The sequence below is a fragment of the Podarcis pityusensis genome, assembly GCF_964106645.2.
Source record: "Podarcis pityusensis genome assembly, chromosome: 8".
Lineage (NCBI taxonomy): Eukaryota > Metazoa > Chordata > Lepidosauria > Squamata > Lacertidae > Podarcis > Podarcis pityusensis.
In genome coordinates, this window is record NC_138033.1 from 27,725,785 (window position 1) to 27,742,653 (window position 16,869).

A 16,869-nucleotide genomic window follows, 5' to 3' on the forward strand; every position below is an offset into this window, starting at 1 on the left:
TCCACAAATGACCAAGGTGGGCAGGGAGTGTGTGTGCAGAGTTGAGGCTTAATGGGTGTCAGAGGAAGACCTAAAGGGCACCTTTGCTCCCTGGGGCATTGTTATGTACTGAGTTGAATAGGATCCAAACTGCAGCAGTCTGATTGGTCCTAGAACAATAGGATCCAAATTGCAGCAGTCTGATTGGTCCTAGAACAATAGGATTCAGAATGCAGCAGTCTGATTGGTCCTAGAACAATGCAGCAGTATGATTGGTTGGCAGGAACCACCCAATCATGCTCCAGATATAAGTGAATCCACAACCTGATTGGCTTACAGTAGAATTCCAGAATTAGCCAATCATGTGCGGCCCATTGTGTAAATAATGTATATAAAGCAGATACTTTGAGGGGACTTTCTTTCATTCCTCCTCACCACTATGAGCTGAATAAAGAGCATGAAATCACTTTGCGACTCTGAGTATATTTCAGGCATCATGTTGGTGCTGCATGGCTTAAGGTGAGACTTAAGGTGACGGAGAAAATAAAGCTGCTGCTTTGGACATACAGCTTAAAAAAAACAACTGCTTAAGTTTTTTGTAGTTTTTAAAAAACCTTTCAAAAAAACCTTTCTGAAAAGTCCAAAAGCAAAATAAACGAACAGTCAGGTTTGTTGTCCCCCACCCCATTCAATTGGCAATCATGTGTACATGTGCTGGTTGTGAATATTTGATATCTAGAAAGACACAAAAATGTGACCAACCTGCAGTAGTGCAGCCCATTTTGACCCTTACGATCTCTACCCTCTCATTCAGCTCCATGTGTACACTTAAGTCTTATACAACATGCCAGGCAAGTTAAAACTGATTACCTGTGAAGGTTGTATCGAGTGGTTATCGAGGGATGGACTAGGACCTGGGAGACCAGAGTTCAAATCCTCACTCAGCTATGAAGGCTAACCTACCTCACAGGATTCTTGTGAGGATAAAATGGGGGAGGGGAGAACCATATACACCAGCTTGAGCTCCTTGGAAAAAAGGTTGGCTATAAATGTAGTTATATTAAAATAAACACGAGTAGCATTTACACACTGCCCTATGACACTTGCCAGAACCAAGAATTCATAGTGTGGTAATGTCACACTTGTCATGGCTGAAGGAGGAAGCAGTCATGGCTGAACCAGTCATGTGGAGCGTCAGCCCAGGGGTAAGGAAAGTTAAGGAGTAAATCAGTTTTCCCCAAAAAAACCAGGCCTCATGCTGTGTGAGATGGAAGAAGAGCCTGCTGTCAAACCATTTGGATCCAGGTTGCCTCCAGCTCTACCAGTCTGCCTTTTCTTTAAGATAAACTCCAGAAGCAGTACAACCAGTTCGGCTGGCAGATATGACCTGCCTTCTTAGTGATCATCCTACTACAGTGGTACCTCGGGTTACATACGCTTCAGGTTACAGACACTTCAGGTTACAGACTCCACTAACCCAGAAATAGTACCTCAGTTTAAGAACTTTGCTTCAGGTGGAGAACAGAAATCGTGCGGCGGCGGCGCAACAGCAGCGGGAGGCCCCATTAGCTAAAGTGGTGCTTCAGGTTAAGAACAGTTTCAGGTTAAGAACGGACCTCCAGAACGAATTAAGTACATAACCAGGGGTACCACTGTACAACTATGAAATTCCCTGATCTGAACAACAAAAAAGAGACATTGCACATTCTTTTGTAGTTCATGAAAATCTTTAATAAAAATTATTTCAAAAACAAAACAAAACCCCAACTATGAAATTCCTGCCCAGGATACACACACACACACACACACACACACACACACAGAGGCACTGAGGACAGATGGCATTGGCACAGAAGTTGTGTGTTATAATAGTTTTAAGGTTTATATGCTCTGAAATGGTATTAGTAAGCCAGTTGGATTTTTTTTATTGCTACTTTTATTTATTATACTTATGTATGAGGAAGTTGAGGCAGGATACATGATTCTCCCTATTTTTTAATCCTCGCAACAACACTTCAAGCTAGGTCAGGCTATGAGTTGGTGATCGGCCCAAAGTCATCTAGTGCATCTAGTGCTGAGGATTTGAACTCGGATCTGGTACTGCAGCCAGTGCATCCGGCTTGCCTTTGGAGCTATCATTATGCGACAGCTCCCCCCCCCCCCCCTTTGACTGTTGTTACGCCTTTCTATCTTAACCTCGTATGGAAACCGCCTTGGGAAAGACTTCCGTCTAGCGAGTCTTCTAAAAAAAATGAAATACTGTACAAGCCACACCGCCCATTTCCTTTCTCGAGACCCAAGCCCTTGGGAAACTGCTTGAGTTCCGCTCCTGCCCGTTATAATGTATGCCACTCTCACTCCCTCGCGCTATCAGCTGCTCGCTTTCATCGCCCGGGCGGGTCGCGCGCTTACTATGCATGATTTACATATGGGAGCGAGGCTGCGATTGGCCGAGGGAAGCGCTTAGTGGCGCCAATAGGCGAGCGCCGTTTTGAGCGGCGATTCCTGAGGGGAAAGACATGGAGACGGGCCGGGGGCTTTTCCTGCGGGCGGCGGTGGCGTGGCTCTGCTTCGTCGAGGCAGCCTCTGCCTCGGCGCCCCCTCAGCGCTACACCCCCGACTGGCCCAGCTTGGACGCCCGGCCGCTGCCGGGCTGGTTCGACGCCGCCAAGGTCGGCGTGTTCGTCCACTGGGGAGTCTTCTCGGTGCCGGCCTGGGGCTCCGAGTGGTTCTGGTGGCACTGGCGGGGCGAGAAGCAGCCCGACTTCGACCGCTTCGTCCAGGCGCGCTTCCCGCCAGGCACCAGCTACGCGGACTTCGCCCCGCGCTTCACCGCCCACGACTTCCAGCCCCGGCAGTGGGCGCAGCTCTTCCAGCAGGCCGGCGCAAGGTCAGCAGCAGACGGGCGGAGCGGGCAGCAGAGGCCGCTTCTGCATAGCGGCCGGCCTGGGGCTTAGCACGACTGAGCAGTAATAATAATAATGGTGTATAATAATCCATGTGACAAACAGCACAGCGAGGACTGTGTTAATCGCAGTTGTTGTTATGAATTTCCCGCCCTTCACCCTAAGGTCCCAGGGTGGGCTACAACATAAAAAAGAACATCAAAAGCAGTTTAAAACAACAGTCACAGAAACAATATCAGGAATATATATATATATATATATATATATATATAGTACAATATTTTTTATTGCGTGGCATTTTCATTGTTCTGCGATGGATAAAATACTCTTGCATAGAAAATTATTGTTACTACACACCGTTGCTCTTTCATAATAGAAATCATTGCAAAACTATTATAGCATTCATAATAATTAGGATATAGCTATATTTTCTAGGCTTGAGTCTAGCTTGAGTACAGTCTTAACCTGCAGAAGAATGAAGGTGTTGCACTGAACTGTGTCACTTCCTCTTCCAGCTTTACCTGGAGATGCCAGGGAATGAACTTGGGATCTTATGTCTGCAAAGCTATGGTCCTTTCCTAAATTCTGTCACAGCATCACCCAATAAAATTGACATGCAGTGGATTTTGGGACTTCCAAAAATGTAAAATACATACTAAAACACATAATTAAGTTTTGAAATTTCCTGCTGAAAGATGTGGCAATGAGAAAACTATTGCCTTCAGACATGTCCTGTTTGGGGACTTCCCAGAGGCATCTGGTTGGTCATTGTGGGAAACAGGATGCTGAACTAGATAGACAATTAGTCTTATCGAGTTGGGGTGCAAAAGGTTTTGCTGTAGTCCTCCCTCAGTCATTCAGTTCTTGACCAGCTAGCACACCCTATCTCTTGGTGAGGCTTCTTACGAAGCTGGGCTAGCCATTTTCCAGACATTGCTGTTGGGATGATCTAATTTAAAATTATAGGCTTATTGAGGAAACACCTCAAAAGGTATGTGCCATACAATTGTATCCAACTAAGTCCTACTTCAAGTAGACCCATTGAAGTTAATCGACTTAAGTTATGTTCATTATCTTCATTGAGTCTGACTCTGTCGGAATAGCATTGTATACAACCCTTGATTTAAAAGGACTTATCCATAGAATACAATACAGTAAAGGGAGGGGGAGGATACAAAAGGAAGTGGAATGGGGAAGTCAATGCAGAAGTTACAAGAGGTCGAAGATTTTGGGGAAGAAGTTCAATCACTCGCAGAAAGGAAGAGATAGATAAGAAGGGGCCAGAGTATGAAAATAAATAAAGAAAAGTAGTAACTGGACAAAATGTAGGGCAATGAAGAAACAGAAGCCAGCAAAACAAGAAATGGAAAAAACCCAGCTGTACAGGCACCAGAAATAAGAATGGAGGAGAAAGGGTGAATCTGAGTGTACAAAGAGAATTTCAGTCATCAAACTGGGAAAATAAAAGAAGAGATCTGTGTTTTTGCAGAAGATAACAGAATACACGAGCAATAGTTGTTTGTACAGTGTCTTGAAGAGTACTGTACACAGGGAGAAGGCAAAATAGAAGCATTACTTAAGTGTCTTTCAGGCCAACTTGTTTATTAAGTATTTGTCCTAATTTGGTTGCAGGGAGATTAGATGCCATTGGCTATTTAATGAGCATTCATTCTGATTTGTTCGTGGGGTGGTTGAATGCCATTGCATCAAAGCAAATGTTATCCCAACTTTCCAGTTCATTTTCCTGTCGCTTATCGCAAAAAGTCAGACCTTTGGAGGAAGCGGATTTGCTGCGAGACCTCCCAATCAGCTATAATTGTACAACCTGAATTAGCTGGTACATGATTGAATCTCACATGAAATTAGTGACAGTCTGGAAGTGCAGCCAGAGTGAGAGAAAATGAAGTGATTTAACAAAGTTGGGAAGGCCCATCTTGGTCTAGTCTCTCCAGCTCTCACCTACCCTCCCTGTTAGATTTGGGAATATTGTTGATTAATTTTGCATGCTCTGGTTATCTCCCGCTTGGATTACTGCAATGCGCTCTACGTGGGGCTACCTTTGAAGGTGACCTGGAAATTACAATTAATCCAGAACGCGGCAGCTAGACTGGTGACTGGGAGTGGCCGCAGAGACCACATAACACCGGTCTTGAAAGACCTACATTGGCTCCCAGTACATTTCCGAGCACAATTCAAAGTGTTGGGGCTCACCTTTAAAGCCCTAAATGGCCTTGGTCCAGTATATCTGAAGGAGCGTCTCCACCCCCATCGTTCTACCCGGACACTGAGGTCCAGCACCGAGGGCCTTCTGGCGGTTCCCTCACTGCGAGAAGCCAAGTTACAGGGAACCAGGCAGAGGGCCTTCTCGGTAGTGGCGCCTTCCCTATGGAACACCCTCCCACCAGATGTCAAAGAGAACAACAACTACCAGGCTTTTTGAAGACATCTGAAGGCAGCCCTGTTTCGGGAAGCTTTTAATGTTTGATGTATTATAGTATTTTAATATTCTTTTGGAAGCCGCCCAGAGTGGCTGGGGAGGCCCAGCCAGATGGGCGGGGTATAAATAATAAATTATTATTATTATTATTATTATTTTCTTCCCTTCTAATCCTGTGTCTTTGGTTCCTACAGATATGTGGTGTTGACAACAAAGCATCATGAAGGCTTCACCAACTGGGGGTCCAACGTGTCATGGAACTGGAATTCGATAGATACGGGGCCCCATCGAGACTTGGTGGGTGAACTGGGGGATGCTCTCAGAGAAAGGTATCTATGTGGGTTAACAAGTGGGGAGAGGAAGCTTATTGCTGTGCAGGGTCCTGGGCTTCACAGCCTTCTGCTGACACCCAGACCTATCTAATTCTATTACTGTGTTTCCCCCTTTGTTTAATCTTTAGGAACATACACTATGGACTGTACCACTCCCTCTTTGAATGGTTTAACCCGCTCTATTTATTGGACAAAAAAAATGGCTTCAAGAGTCAGTTTTTTGTCTATGGCAAGATCCTGCCTGAGCTTTATGAGCTTGTCTTGAGGTAAGATTGAACAACCTCCACTTACATGCTTGCTCCCTAGCAAGCCCCATTGAACAAAGTGAGACTTTCAAGTAAATTGGGTTGCTCAGAGGTTTCCCCTTGCTACTTGTTGCCGTGGTAGATTGTTATTGTTCTTGCAACACTTAACAGAGTGTATGGGGCTGTATAAAGTTACATAGGCCGCCTCTGCCATAGTCCCAACATTTTACCACCATGTTTCCTACATTGAAACCATGACTTAGCTATGAAATCTCAAATGGTTCACTATGTGTCCCCTTAAACTACCTTGGTGGGTTGTTATGAGGATGAAATGGGTAAGTTCATAAGCAGTGTCCTGATCTCCTTGAAGAAGGTCAGGATATATATGCCAGGGCTATATATGCTTGTATTGTTTTGATAGTCTTAGAGGGGGAAATAGCTGGGCAAGCCGCTGAAGCTCTTCCTCTTAGGCCCTGTCATGGTTACTTATTTAGAAATGGTAGCCAAGCTTTGCCCCATCCCCTTCAGCTCTTTGTAGGCATGTTTACTCAGATGGAAATCGTACTGTGTTCAGTGGGGTTTGCTCACAGGTAAGGGTGCATAGGATTGTAGTCTTAGTGAGTGTAAAAGTCAACCCCTTTTGTTTTGCCCACAGTGGCTTCCAGAATTTCAGCAAACAATGCTGACAGACTTTCAAACATATCTTTACAGACGAGAGAGCTAGGAACATTAAAAAAACAAAAAACACCACTCAAGTTCTGTACCTGGTGTCCAATTTTATGCTTTATGGAACTGCAGTACATATGCAACCCTATAACTTTGTCATTTCTAAAACATGTTTGTAGTGCACAAAGAACTCCAGTTTTGTAATAAGAATGTAGGTTTCTTGCGTGCAGACCACTGGCACAATAGGCTTCTGTCCACCCGGTCATTTGTAGACAAGTGTAGTTATCACACTTGGTGTAGAAAGGTGGGGTATAAATTGTTGTAATACATTTACAAAATAATTCAATACCATAAGCAGCTATTAGTGGCTCATCTCTGCAGAAAGACCAACTCGGATTTATGACGCAATGGTACTTCCATCTTAGATACAAGCCAGATCTCATTTGGTCTGATGGAGACTGGGAGGCACCAGATACTTATTGGAACTCAACCTCTTTCCTCGCCTGGCTTTACAATGACAGTCCAGTCAAGGTATCTCAATTTCCTTCATGTTTACTGATCAGTTAAACAGGTTAAGAACTGGGTAGTCTCCTTGTTTGCATTTGAGATGAATCTCTTAGAATGGTTTCTGGTATATGGGATTGTCACATTTTTTGTGCTCCTTTGTAAGTTCTGCCCCTTTCCCTTTCCTCCGGGGTGAGATGTATTAATTGCTTGTGATGCAGGATCAGCTTATGGTTATGATTATATATGTGTTGCTTTATTATACCCAAAGGTCTCATGGCAGTTTATAAACAAATATTTAAACCTACAACTACAATAACTAAAAAAGATCACACTATGTGTCCCTCCAAGAGTGCACTTCCTGCCATAAAATTAATCACACACAATCACCGTAAAACCATAAGCAGCTAAAAACCTTCCATTGAGCTAGCGAGAGAATGATGTCAGTATTCAAATATTGGGGTTTACAGTATTTTTTTTAAAAAAACCAACCCGACAGAGAAAAGATGTTAGATTTGCAGCCAGGTGCACCTTTCTGGGGAAGGTAATCCAAAGGCAGAGGGCCTCTAAGAGAAAAGGCACTTTCTCACGTGGCAATTCTCTGCACCACCGTTGGAGATGGTATTCAGGAAAGGGCTCCAGAGATGACCAGGGGGTTCAGAGCAGGTTCATAAGGGAAGAGACACCGCATAAGCCTTAAGGCAATAGAGTGTTCATCCATATGACACTTTATAGGTTAAAATTAGCACTTTGAATTTGGCCTGGAAATCAGCTGAAAGCCCGTACAGATGGCACTGTTATTAGATTATTCATCATCCCAGTTCCACTTATAAATATGGCAGCCAGATTTTGCATCAGCTGAAGTTCATGAAGCCTCTTCAGAGGTAGCCCCACATGTAACATGTTATACTAGACTTAATGCGATGTTACCAGAGCATAGGCAGCCTATCCCCATCCAGCACCCTCATCCAGTCTGTCACTGCAACTAGGCAGCTGAATGGGTGTACAAACTCAGCTGAAAGGCATTTGCTTAAGGTGAGGTGATACAGAAGTTCCATCAGCAGTGGCTCATTCCCACATGCAGATTGCCACCCAATGCTGCAGTCATCTGGAAATGGGCAGACAACAAGCCAGGATTCTGTGACATTGAAACTAAACTGTAGCAAAGTCTTTTTCCTCACTGCACTGTCAGGGAGCTGGGTGCAAGCCCAAGCCTTTGTTAAGGCTCGTTCCAGCTCAGGCACAAGTCATGGTTTTGTGTGAATGAGGCCACTTTCTTCAGAGTGCTAACAGGGATTCTACAGCCATCTATAGGGCCACGTGTTGCTGTCCCCCGTCTTTGATCCAAAGCAAAGTGGACGAACAGAACACACTGGATACTTCCATTTTTATCCTGAAACATTAAGCTCTGTTTTATCTGGAGGATTTCACACGCACCTGTAATTATTGAAGATTGTAGCATAAGGCAAAACAGCTGCAGTTATTTCATATGAATCTCTCCCTCTAGGATACTGTAGTGGTGAATGATCGATGGGGCATCAATTGCTCTTGCCACCATGGAGGTTTCTATAACTGTCAAGATAAATACGAGCCTGGCACTCTGCCAGACCACAAGTGGGAGATGTGCAGCTCTATTGACAGAAGATCTTGGGGGTATCGAAGCAACATGCAAATCTATGAACTCATGGATGAATCCAGCATCATTCAGGTGAGCACTTTGAAGTGTAAACAAAGGCCAAGGATTGGCCATCCAGCAATGATGTTGCAAAAGCTTGCAGAGAGTTGCCTGGAGGTTGCAACAGCCGGAGCAGAGATTTGAATTGAGCCTCATCTCTAGTTAAAGTAGGCCACATTCTTTAGGAAAATGCTAGATACTTTTGTACTTCAGCTTAAGCACATGTAAATGGTGCTGGACAAGCTCAGTATCTTTTTTTAAAAAAGGCTTTTTCAATCTTCCCCAAACTGACTGCCTCCTACAACCACAGATGAATACCTGAAAAGAGAACAAACCATGCAAAACCATAAGCAGTCATCCTTTTTGTTGACTTTTGAAGGGACTGCATAAGATAGAAGGTGAAGGAGAGGATAAGAACTGGCATGAAATGCCACCACCACACCTGCTCAGACAGGCCCTTTTCCTTCTTCCCAACTTATACTTAAATCCCCCACAAAAGTTCGAGGCATCAAACATGAGCATGCAAGATATTTATGTTTGGTGAAAATTTTGCTTTGTATATTTATCAGAATCAGTTTGTTGAAATTACTGCAAGAGCAGCAGGATACATTCTGCAATGTGAATATTTTACTATAATGTTGGATACTTGTGAGGTTATGGAATTTCCTAAGTCAGGAAAAAGGAGGCAGGTGTCTGTGTGTTGTTCTACAGCAGGGGTGGCTGATGTGTTGTCCCCCCAGATTTTGGACTGCTGCTGCTACTACTACTATTATTATTAACATTTGTTAGTTGCTTTATCTTGCCCAATGAAACCCAAAACGACTTATGAACAGACAGTAAACCCAACATAGATACATTAAAACCAAGAGGAAAGAGAAGGACATTAAAACATCCCATTTGCTTCTAAAAGGTCACAGATAGTTAAAGGCTAAAGACCTGTTTTTGCCTGACACTTAAAGATATGTAGTGAAGGTGCCAGGAGAGCCTCCCTGGGGAGAGCATTCCACAAATGGGGGAGCCCCTGCAGAAAAGGCCCCTTGTCATGTTGCCACTGTCCGGACCTCTAACAGAGAAGGCACATGAAGAAGGGCCTCAGAGGATGAGTGCAGGGTCCAGGTTGGTTCATATGGGCAGAAGCGGTCTTTGAGGTATTGTGGGCCATGTTATCTCCCCTGTTCTAGAGTATCCTTTCTCAGTGTAAAGGACTGGACTAGTTAAACAGGCACTTGCAATTTTATTGCTGCTTTGGGGAATGACTTTCTTTCTCTCTTGACTTAAAAATGTTTATATGTTCTGTTTCTGTCTTTACCACAGGAACTTGTGCAAACTGTGAGCTATGGTGGAAACTATCTTCTCAATGTGGGACCCACAAAAGAAGGGGTGATCGCTCCAGTCTTCCAAGAGAGGCTCCTAGCCCTTGGGAAGTGGCTAGGCATTAATGGGGAGGCCATTTATGAATCAAAGCCATGGAGAATACAAAAGGAGAATTGCACTTGCAGCACATGGTATGGCAAAAACTAATACAAAAGTGGGCTTCTTCTTGAAGATTCAGGGAGGTAGCATCTAATGCTTCAGCTATCTGTAGTTAACCATTATTTGCATAGCAACAAGAGGATATGTCACAGTGTCTTCATGTATATTTGGTTGCAGTGTTGGCCTTAATGTGATGAGTAAACTGTGTTAGAACCTCTTTAGGAACGAGCACACTTGCACAAAATTCCTTTTGTAGTATCTTACACAAATTCAGGTGTGAAAGAAGATCTAGTCTCTATAAGCCTTTATTACTAGACACTATTTTACTGAGGTAGTAAGAAGGGCAAACCTTTTGCATGTGCTGCAGTAGTTCAAAGGAAACTGAAATGCAAGAGGCCTCACCTTAGAAAAAGAAATAAAGTATTGTCAATCACAGGTGATGCAGGCTGTTAAAGTATTTGATTGGACTGCACTTCTCTGCTCTTTCAGCACCCAAAGCCCATGAAGGTGTGCTATTCAGATTAATGCTTTCTTTTCTTACTGTGCTTTGCTTTATTTTACTTAATGAGAAGGTTTGTGTTAGATTTAACATCTGAAGCCACAAATGGCTTTGTTTTGTTTAAATTCTGGTTACACTTTTAAATTTTCTTGGTTGACTTTTTGGTATTTGCTACATTGGGGGTAGTTATTTTATTTATCTAAAAGGTGCACAAATTGTCAATAACCAATTATCTCCAAGGCAGCTTTTTGTAGATCACAGAATTGAAGAGTTGGAAGGGATCCTGAGGGTCATCTAGTTCAACCCCCATTCAATGCAGGAATAATTTTTGCTATTAAAAGCTCCCTCATACATCAGCTATGACATGGTGATTCGCTAAATCCTAAGTAGAGGGAGAGATGAGAGAATACCAATTCTGAAAGTCTTTCAGGAGCAGAGAACATTTAAAAGAGAATAGCCCAGCATAGAACTCTAATGGAAAGTTTCCACAGGCCCCTGCCAGACCCACCTCCATGTTGGTGACGGCAGCAGTTGAAAAGCAAGGACAGACCGTCATGCAATGTTTGCTTTTAGGGGGTGTGAGTGTAAAGGTGGACTTTGAGGCTTTCATCATTCTTGGCCACGCAGCCACAACATGAGAAGGTGGAAGAAGCGCTAGATCCCTGCAAACATCAGCAAGGGAAGGTATTTCCGAAACAGATGTTCTGCTCCTACAAAAGATGGGTGCTTTTTCTTTGCTTTGGAACTTTTGTGTCTGTTTCCACAACTTTGCTTTGCTATATATTTTCTCAGGTACACTTCAAAGGGAGAAACAGTCTATGCCATCTTCTTGACTTGGCCAGAAAGCAGTGTGTTGATTCTTCCATCACCTGTCTCATCTGCAACCACTAAAGTAAGGAAAGAAGGGAAAGCAGGCCTGAAAATTGCGTCTACTGGCATCTCAGTAATTTTTAACATTTCTTGAGCCTTTGTTATGACAAAGAATAATTTTAATGGCTCTAGCAGGAACTTGAATACCCCGTATTCAATACAAATATGAAATTGCCTTAGTCTGGCTATTGGTCTGTCTATTCCAGGCATGACCAAATAAACGCCCTCTCAGTTACCTTTGCCAAGATACAGTAGAAGTTGTGCTGGATTTCGCTTGAAAGGAAATGCACCACAGAATCTCCATATCAGATTCATATGCATATTTGCTCTGGAAAGGCAAAGTACCCCTTCAAGTATCACTTCATATCATCCATGTTCATGTGCTCCATACATGGGTACCCATTTCTGCTAAATGATGGCAACTTAAAGCCTGACTGACTAAGAGGAGGCTGGATTGTTCCTGATCCTGAACGTGGCTGCTGGTGGTCTTGGGCAAAGCTCTCTCCTAGCTCTGCTTCTTGAGATCTTTTTAACTGGAAATACCAGGAGTTGAACCTGCATCTTCATGCTGTTAGGGCACTTCCCCAGTTATCTGATTAGCTAGGTTTAACCTCTGAGGGGCAGGGAAAACTGCCCAGCATGAAGGCAAGTAGCTCCTTCCATCTCCCCCACCCCATGCACTGCTCTTGTTGCTCTTGCCCACTTTAGGGCTGTAGATTTGCTGGACTTCCAGCTGGCTCCAGGTCACTATGATGCCCACACCGGAAAATAATAGGCTTGCATTTCCCTGTCAGTCATGTGTCTTCCTAGATTCTCTTCTTTTCCTTTTGTGAGGAGGCCACAAATTAACACAGAGGCTGCAGCCTCTGCTCCCTATAAGTAATACAGTTGGGTGAGGTGGGCAGCAGGAGAAGTAGTAACTACAGTGTAGGAAGGCAGCCTGTCAGTGGTTAATCTAGTCGCTGAGTATTTCCAAGAGATTAATTTATCTGGGATATTTATAATTAGCCAGTCTCAGAAAGAGCTCAGGGTGATACACATCAAAACATATCAACAAAAATGCAGCAAATATAACTAAAGCATATTCAAATGAGGGTGGAAATTGTAACAGCGAATTAAAACACATATATTGATGCTCAGGGTAAATCTTCTATTATCAGACTACAGAAATAAATTGAACTGAAATTCACTTGTAGAGGAGATCATTCCAGAGATGTGGTCTTACCACAGATAAGTTCCTTCTATACATCCCCTCACCCTGAATCCTGGCGGGGCCTGTGAACAGAGCTGCTCCCTCCACCTCCCCACTGGCTGATCTTAAGATCAAGCTGTCTGGCATTGGAGGAGATGCTCTGGCAGATATTTGGGCCCAAAGCTGGTTAGGGCTCTTAGGCCATCTCTAACGCCTTGAATCATGCAGGCAGTGTAGAGCTTTCAGGGTTGGCACATGTTCCCATCTTGCTGCGCCATCTGGCAGCCATAGGTTTTCCCTCCTAAAATTGCCCTATGACTCTTCAGAAAATTAGATTGCTGCAAATAATCAGAGAAGCTCCTTCCTTCAATAGGCAATTGTAGCTAGATACTTGCCAGAATGTTCTGTAATAGACTTAAACAGCAAAATGCCATCTGAAAACAGAATTCACATCTTAAAATGCCATTTTATAAGAATGTTATTTGCTTCCTCTTGCATCCTGTGTATGTGGTCTACCCCGTGCTCTGCAATCACTTTTTAATTATTCATTTCTGACAAGAGATCAATCTATGCAGATGGATACTGTGTCCTCTTGTTGGGAAGGAAGCAGTGGTAGTTTTGTGCCTGTTCAGGCTACCCACAATCCCTAGACTCTTCAGGCCTTAAGCCAGTAAGCAAGTGCTTGGCAGATGTCTGTGCCTTAAAGTTATTTTTTCTTGGCATTTTCTTAACTGCAGTAAGCTTGATAAAGGCAGTCCCCTCCTTACAATCTTGGTACAGTTTGTTTTTACACTGGTACAGTTTTCTCTTAAAGAGCACAGTGAAAACCTTATCCCTAATTGAAACTTGCCATTTCCATATTCTTCCTTTCTTGGAAACTCTTACGAAGCAGAGGATATTTCTGAAATCATTGTGCTTTATTCTGAACATTCCTTCCACCCCAATTCTGAATGGTTTGAAGACAGTTGAGTTGTTTAGTGCAATGGGGATCCTTCTTGGAGTAGTTGTTTGTTTATATTTCTCATGTTTATATCCCACCATTCCCCCAAGAAGCTTAAAAGCAGTACATTGTGCTCCCCCACTCCATTTTCTCCTCACAGCAACCCTGTGAGGTAGGTTAGACTGAGAAACTGTTACTGGTCCAGGATCGCCTAGTGAGCTTCATGGCTAAGTGGGGATTTGGACCCTGGTCTCCCAGTCTAACACTAACCACCACTCCTCACTGGTTCTCCCCATGTGATTGACACACAGTACCTGCATTGGGCTCATGGCCCAGCTAGGATGCTGCGGCGGGGTGGCCATGTCACTGAGAAAAGATGTGCAATCATAATATACATTACTAGTCAGGTTATGAGCTGTTTGGTGGTTCCGCAAGACCAATATGGAGATTGGTAGCTATGTGAACCAGCCTAATTATCTTACAATGTTTTTGTATAAAGTAACAAATAAACAACTTTTGTATCCTTGTTGTAGGTGACTATGTTGGGATTCTCTGAACCTTTGAAATGGCAGGTAGCCCCAGACAAAGGACTGAAGATCATGCTGCCCTCTGCTGTTCCTTCACTTCTCCCTCTGCAGCATGGCTGGACTCTTAAGCTCGTTGGAGTGGCATGATGGTGAAGTTGGAAGGAAATTGAGGAACGTCTGTTTCTCTCTCAATGACGAACCATTCAAGCTGGTGTGATTAGTGGCATGAATGGGTTTGAATGGTGGGTGGTTGGGGCTTAAAAGATGGGTCTGCAATGCAATGCAGTGTTTATGTGTTAGCAATCCTCAGGTGTTGCATTTCAGTAGGGAGAAACCGAAGAACGGGCACTCTCCCGGCAGGATTTAATTTGCCTGACACAAATGTCCAAAAGCACTCTGCTGTAGTGCATTGAGCATCATTTGCACAGAATGAGAACTGTCTCCAGTAACTTCTCGGGGAAATCAGCTTGGGCTGTGATGAGTTCCACTTCACTTACATGTTATGGGAAACTATACCTAGTGGCTAACTGAACACCAAAGTTATTGTGATCTTGGCCACTTAGCTTGAAATAAACTGTGATCCTTGACTTAGCATTATACCTGAAGCAGAAATTGTGGTTTGTTTCAGTCTCAGCATACCCTGATCTGTAGCCAAGGTTTGTCCTTGGCTTACTGATGATGCTTTGTTAGAGCAAAAGAAACCATGATTCCTGGCTTAGCATTACCTCCAAAGCTGGGGTCATGGTTTGTTTTGCTCTAATGCTAAGCCAGGGATAATGGTTTGGGTCCACTTGCAGGAAAGGGACAAAAGCAGCTCTGAAAAGCACATTCCAGCAAACCATTACCTGGTATACTGTGATATGCAAACGTAGGCCATCGATTAGAGGCAAAATGAGCAGAGCTCAGCAATTGATCTCAGTTGAATTAGAGCAGGTCTCCCATTTATGTATCGCTTTACACAGGAGGAGTCACAAAGCAGTTTCCAGAGACAACAGCATACAATCGACAATAAAAAAATATCAAAATGAAACATATATGAAGTATAAAACAAAATAACTATATTAAGTGTTCATTCACAAAAATCACTCAAAAACATGAATAACTGCCCCATCCAATAAGTATGAACAGCAAAAATATATGTCCAAAATATAGACCATTAGTATTAAGAGGTACTAATTAGAACTTTGAAAGCTTCTGAAAAGTGTTTTGCTTGGAAGTGGAAAGGAGAGGCCTTGTATCTAAGTTCACAAACCAGCAAAGTCCAATGGGAGGGAACACAGAATTAACTAGAATCACTGGTAACAAGCCATCAATACATCACAGTTGTGGGGCAATAGATAATTAAATGCCAGATTTTGGTGCAGTGATTTGAGGGGAACAAAACAACTTTGTTCTTGGAAGGCAGTGATGATATGACCTTCATGCTTTCAGAATTGTGTAAGTTCATCTCTTGCAAAAAGTGGAACGTGAGCCCATGTAGAACAGGGAAAGGACTCTCTTAGAATGGGTTTCAAGGTCTAGACTTACAAATCAATTAAGAATTCACTTGTAAATAAGAAAAGTAGCTGGTCCCTCACTTGCCTTTCTCATGCATTCTATTGATGAAGAGTTAATGCTATCCTGAAACATCCAGTTAATTCATATTGCTGCAAATGGCATTAAGTGCCTTTTCCACAGGCATGGCTGGCAAAATTTAGAAACTTTCACCATTGGCTGCTCATCTCACCCCATTTTTCCTTAGCTAGTCCCTTCCCTTATGTCAAGGGTAGCAAATCTGGTGCCCTCCAGATGTTGGACTTGAACATCCTTGACAACCGGTCATGCTAGCTGTGACTGATGGAAGTTGTAGTCCAACATCAGGAGGATACCATGTTGGCTCACCCTTCCATAGCATATAAACTTACCTTCTAAATGAATAAACATACAAGATGGGGAATACGATTGCAGGACCTTTTACCCCATTTCTTGAGGGACGTTCTTGTGCTCTGGAAGTACAAGCTAATCATGCAGTCGAGGGCAAATGTGGCTCTGAGTGAAGGGTATGAGTAATTGGGTTGAAATGTTGACCCTGCAAGGGATGGATGTGGGATCTGTAGCACTACAGATGTTAGTCCTGCTCCCATCTGCACCAGCCAGTTGAGGATGATGGAACTTGTAGCCGGGCAACATCTGCAGGACTACAGGTTCTCTATCTCTGCTGCAAGGGTTATGTAACAGTTAACTGCATTCTGCCACCCCCACCATGGTCTCTAGACTATGATCAAGCAATGCAGTAGATCCCAGCAAGTTTAAGGAGTGTGTTGCAGTTGCTTAGCAACTATAACAGGTGATTTCCTCACCTCCATCATATGGCCTATCATGACAAAATACGACAGACAGTATATTTCAAAGAGAAACTCGTACGGTGCAACTCTGTAAATGAAGGACTTTAAATCAGATGTTTAAATCTTATATATATATATAAAACCAAACTGCTAGATTGAACCACATGGTATGAGTGGTCCTGATGTGTTGTTCTGCAATGTATTGATCACAGTGCCTTTTCTGTTTTTCATATCTGATTTGAAATGTTGGTTTTGCAAAAATAATAAAACATTGGAATTGAAGTAAAAGCATTGCATGAT

General features: G+C 43.2%; 1 protein-coding gene across 1 annotated transcript; it reads left to right on the forward strand.

The window, feature by feature from the left end:
• The first annotated feature begins 2,470 nt into the window (after positions 1-2,470).
• FUCA1 (alpha-L-fucosidase 1) lies at positions 2,471-14,842 on the forward strand. The gene is made up of 8 exons (XM_081015612.1): positions 2,471-2,869; positions 5,517-5,651; positions 5,783-5,920; positions 6,991-7,096; positions 8,577-8,777; positions 10,059-10,249; positions 11,509-11,608; positions 14,252-14,842. Exons 1-8 carry the CDS (start codon positions 2,499-2,501, stop codon positions 14,390-14,392), a joined length of 1,383 nt encoding a protein of 460 aa, XP_080871738.1. The 5' UTR covers positions 2,471-2,498; the 3' UTR covers positions 14,393-14,842.
• Positions 14,843-16,869: the final 2,027 nt, after the last annotated feature.

Coding starts and splice junctions, on each gene's coding strand:
- FUCA1 (XM_081015612.1), top strand. CDS start 2,499: ATGGAGACGGGCCGGGGGCTTTTCCTGCGGGCGGCGGTGGCGTGGCTC. Junction 2,870..5,516: donor TTCCAGCAGGCCGGCGCAAG/GTCAGCAGCAGA, acceptor TGGTTCCTACAG/ATATGTGGTGTTGACAACAA. Junction 5,652..5,782: donor GGGGATGCTCTCAGAGAAAG/GTATCTATGTGG, acceptor TTTAATCTTTAG/GAACATACACTATGGACTGT.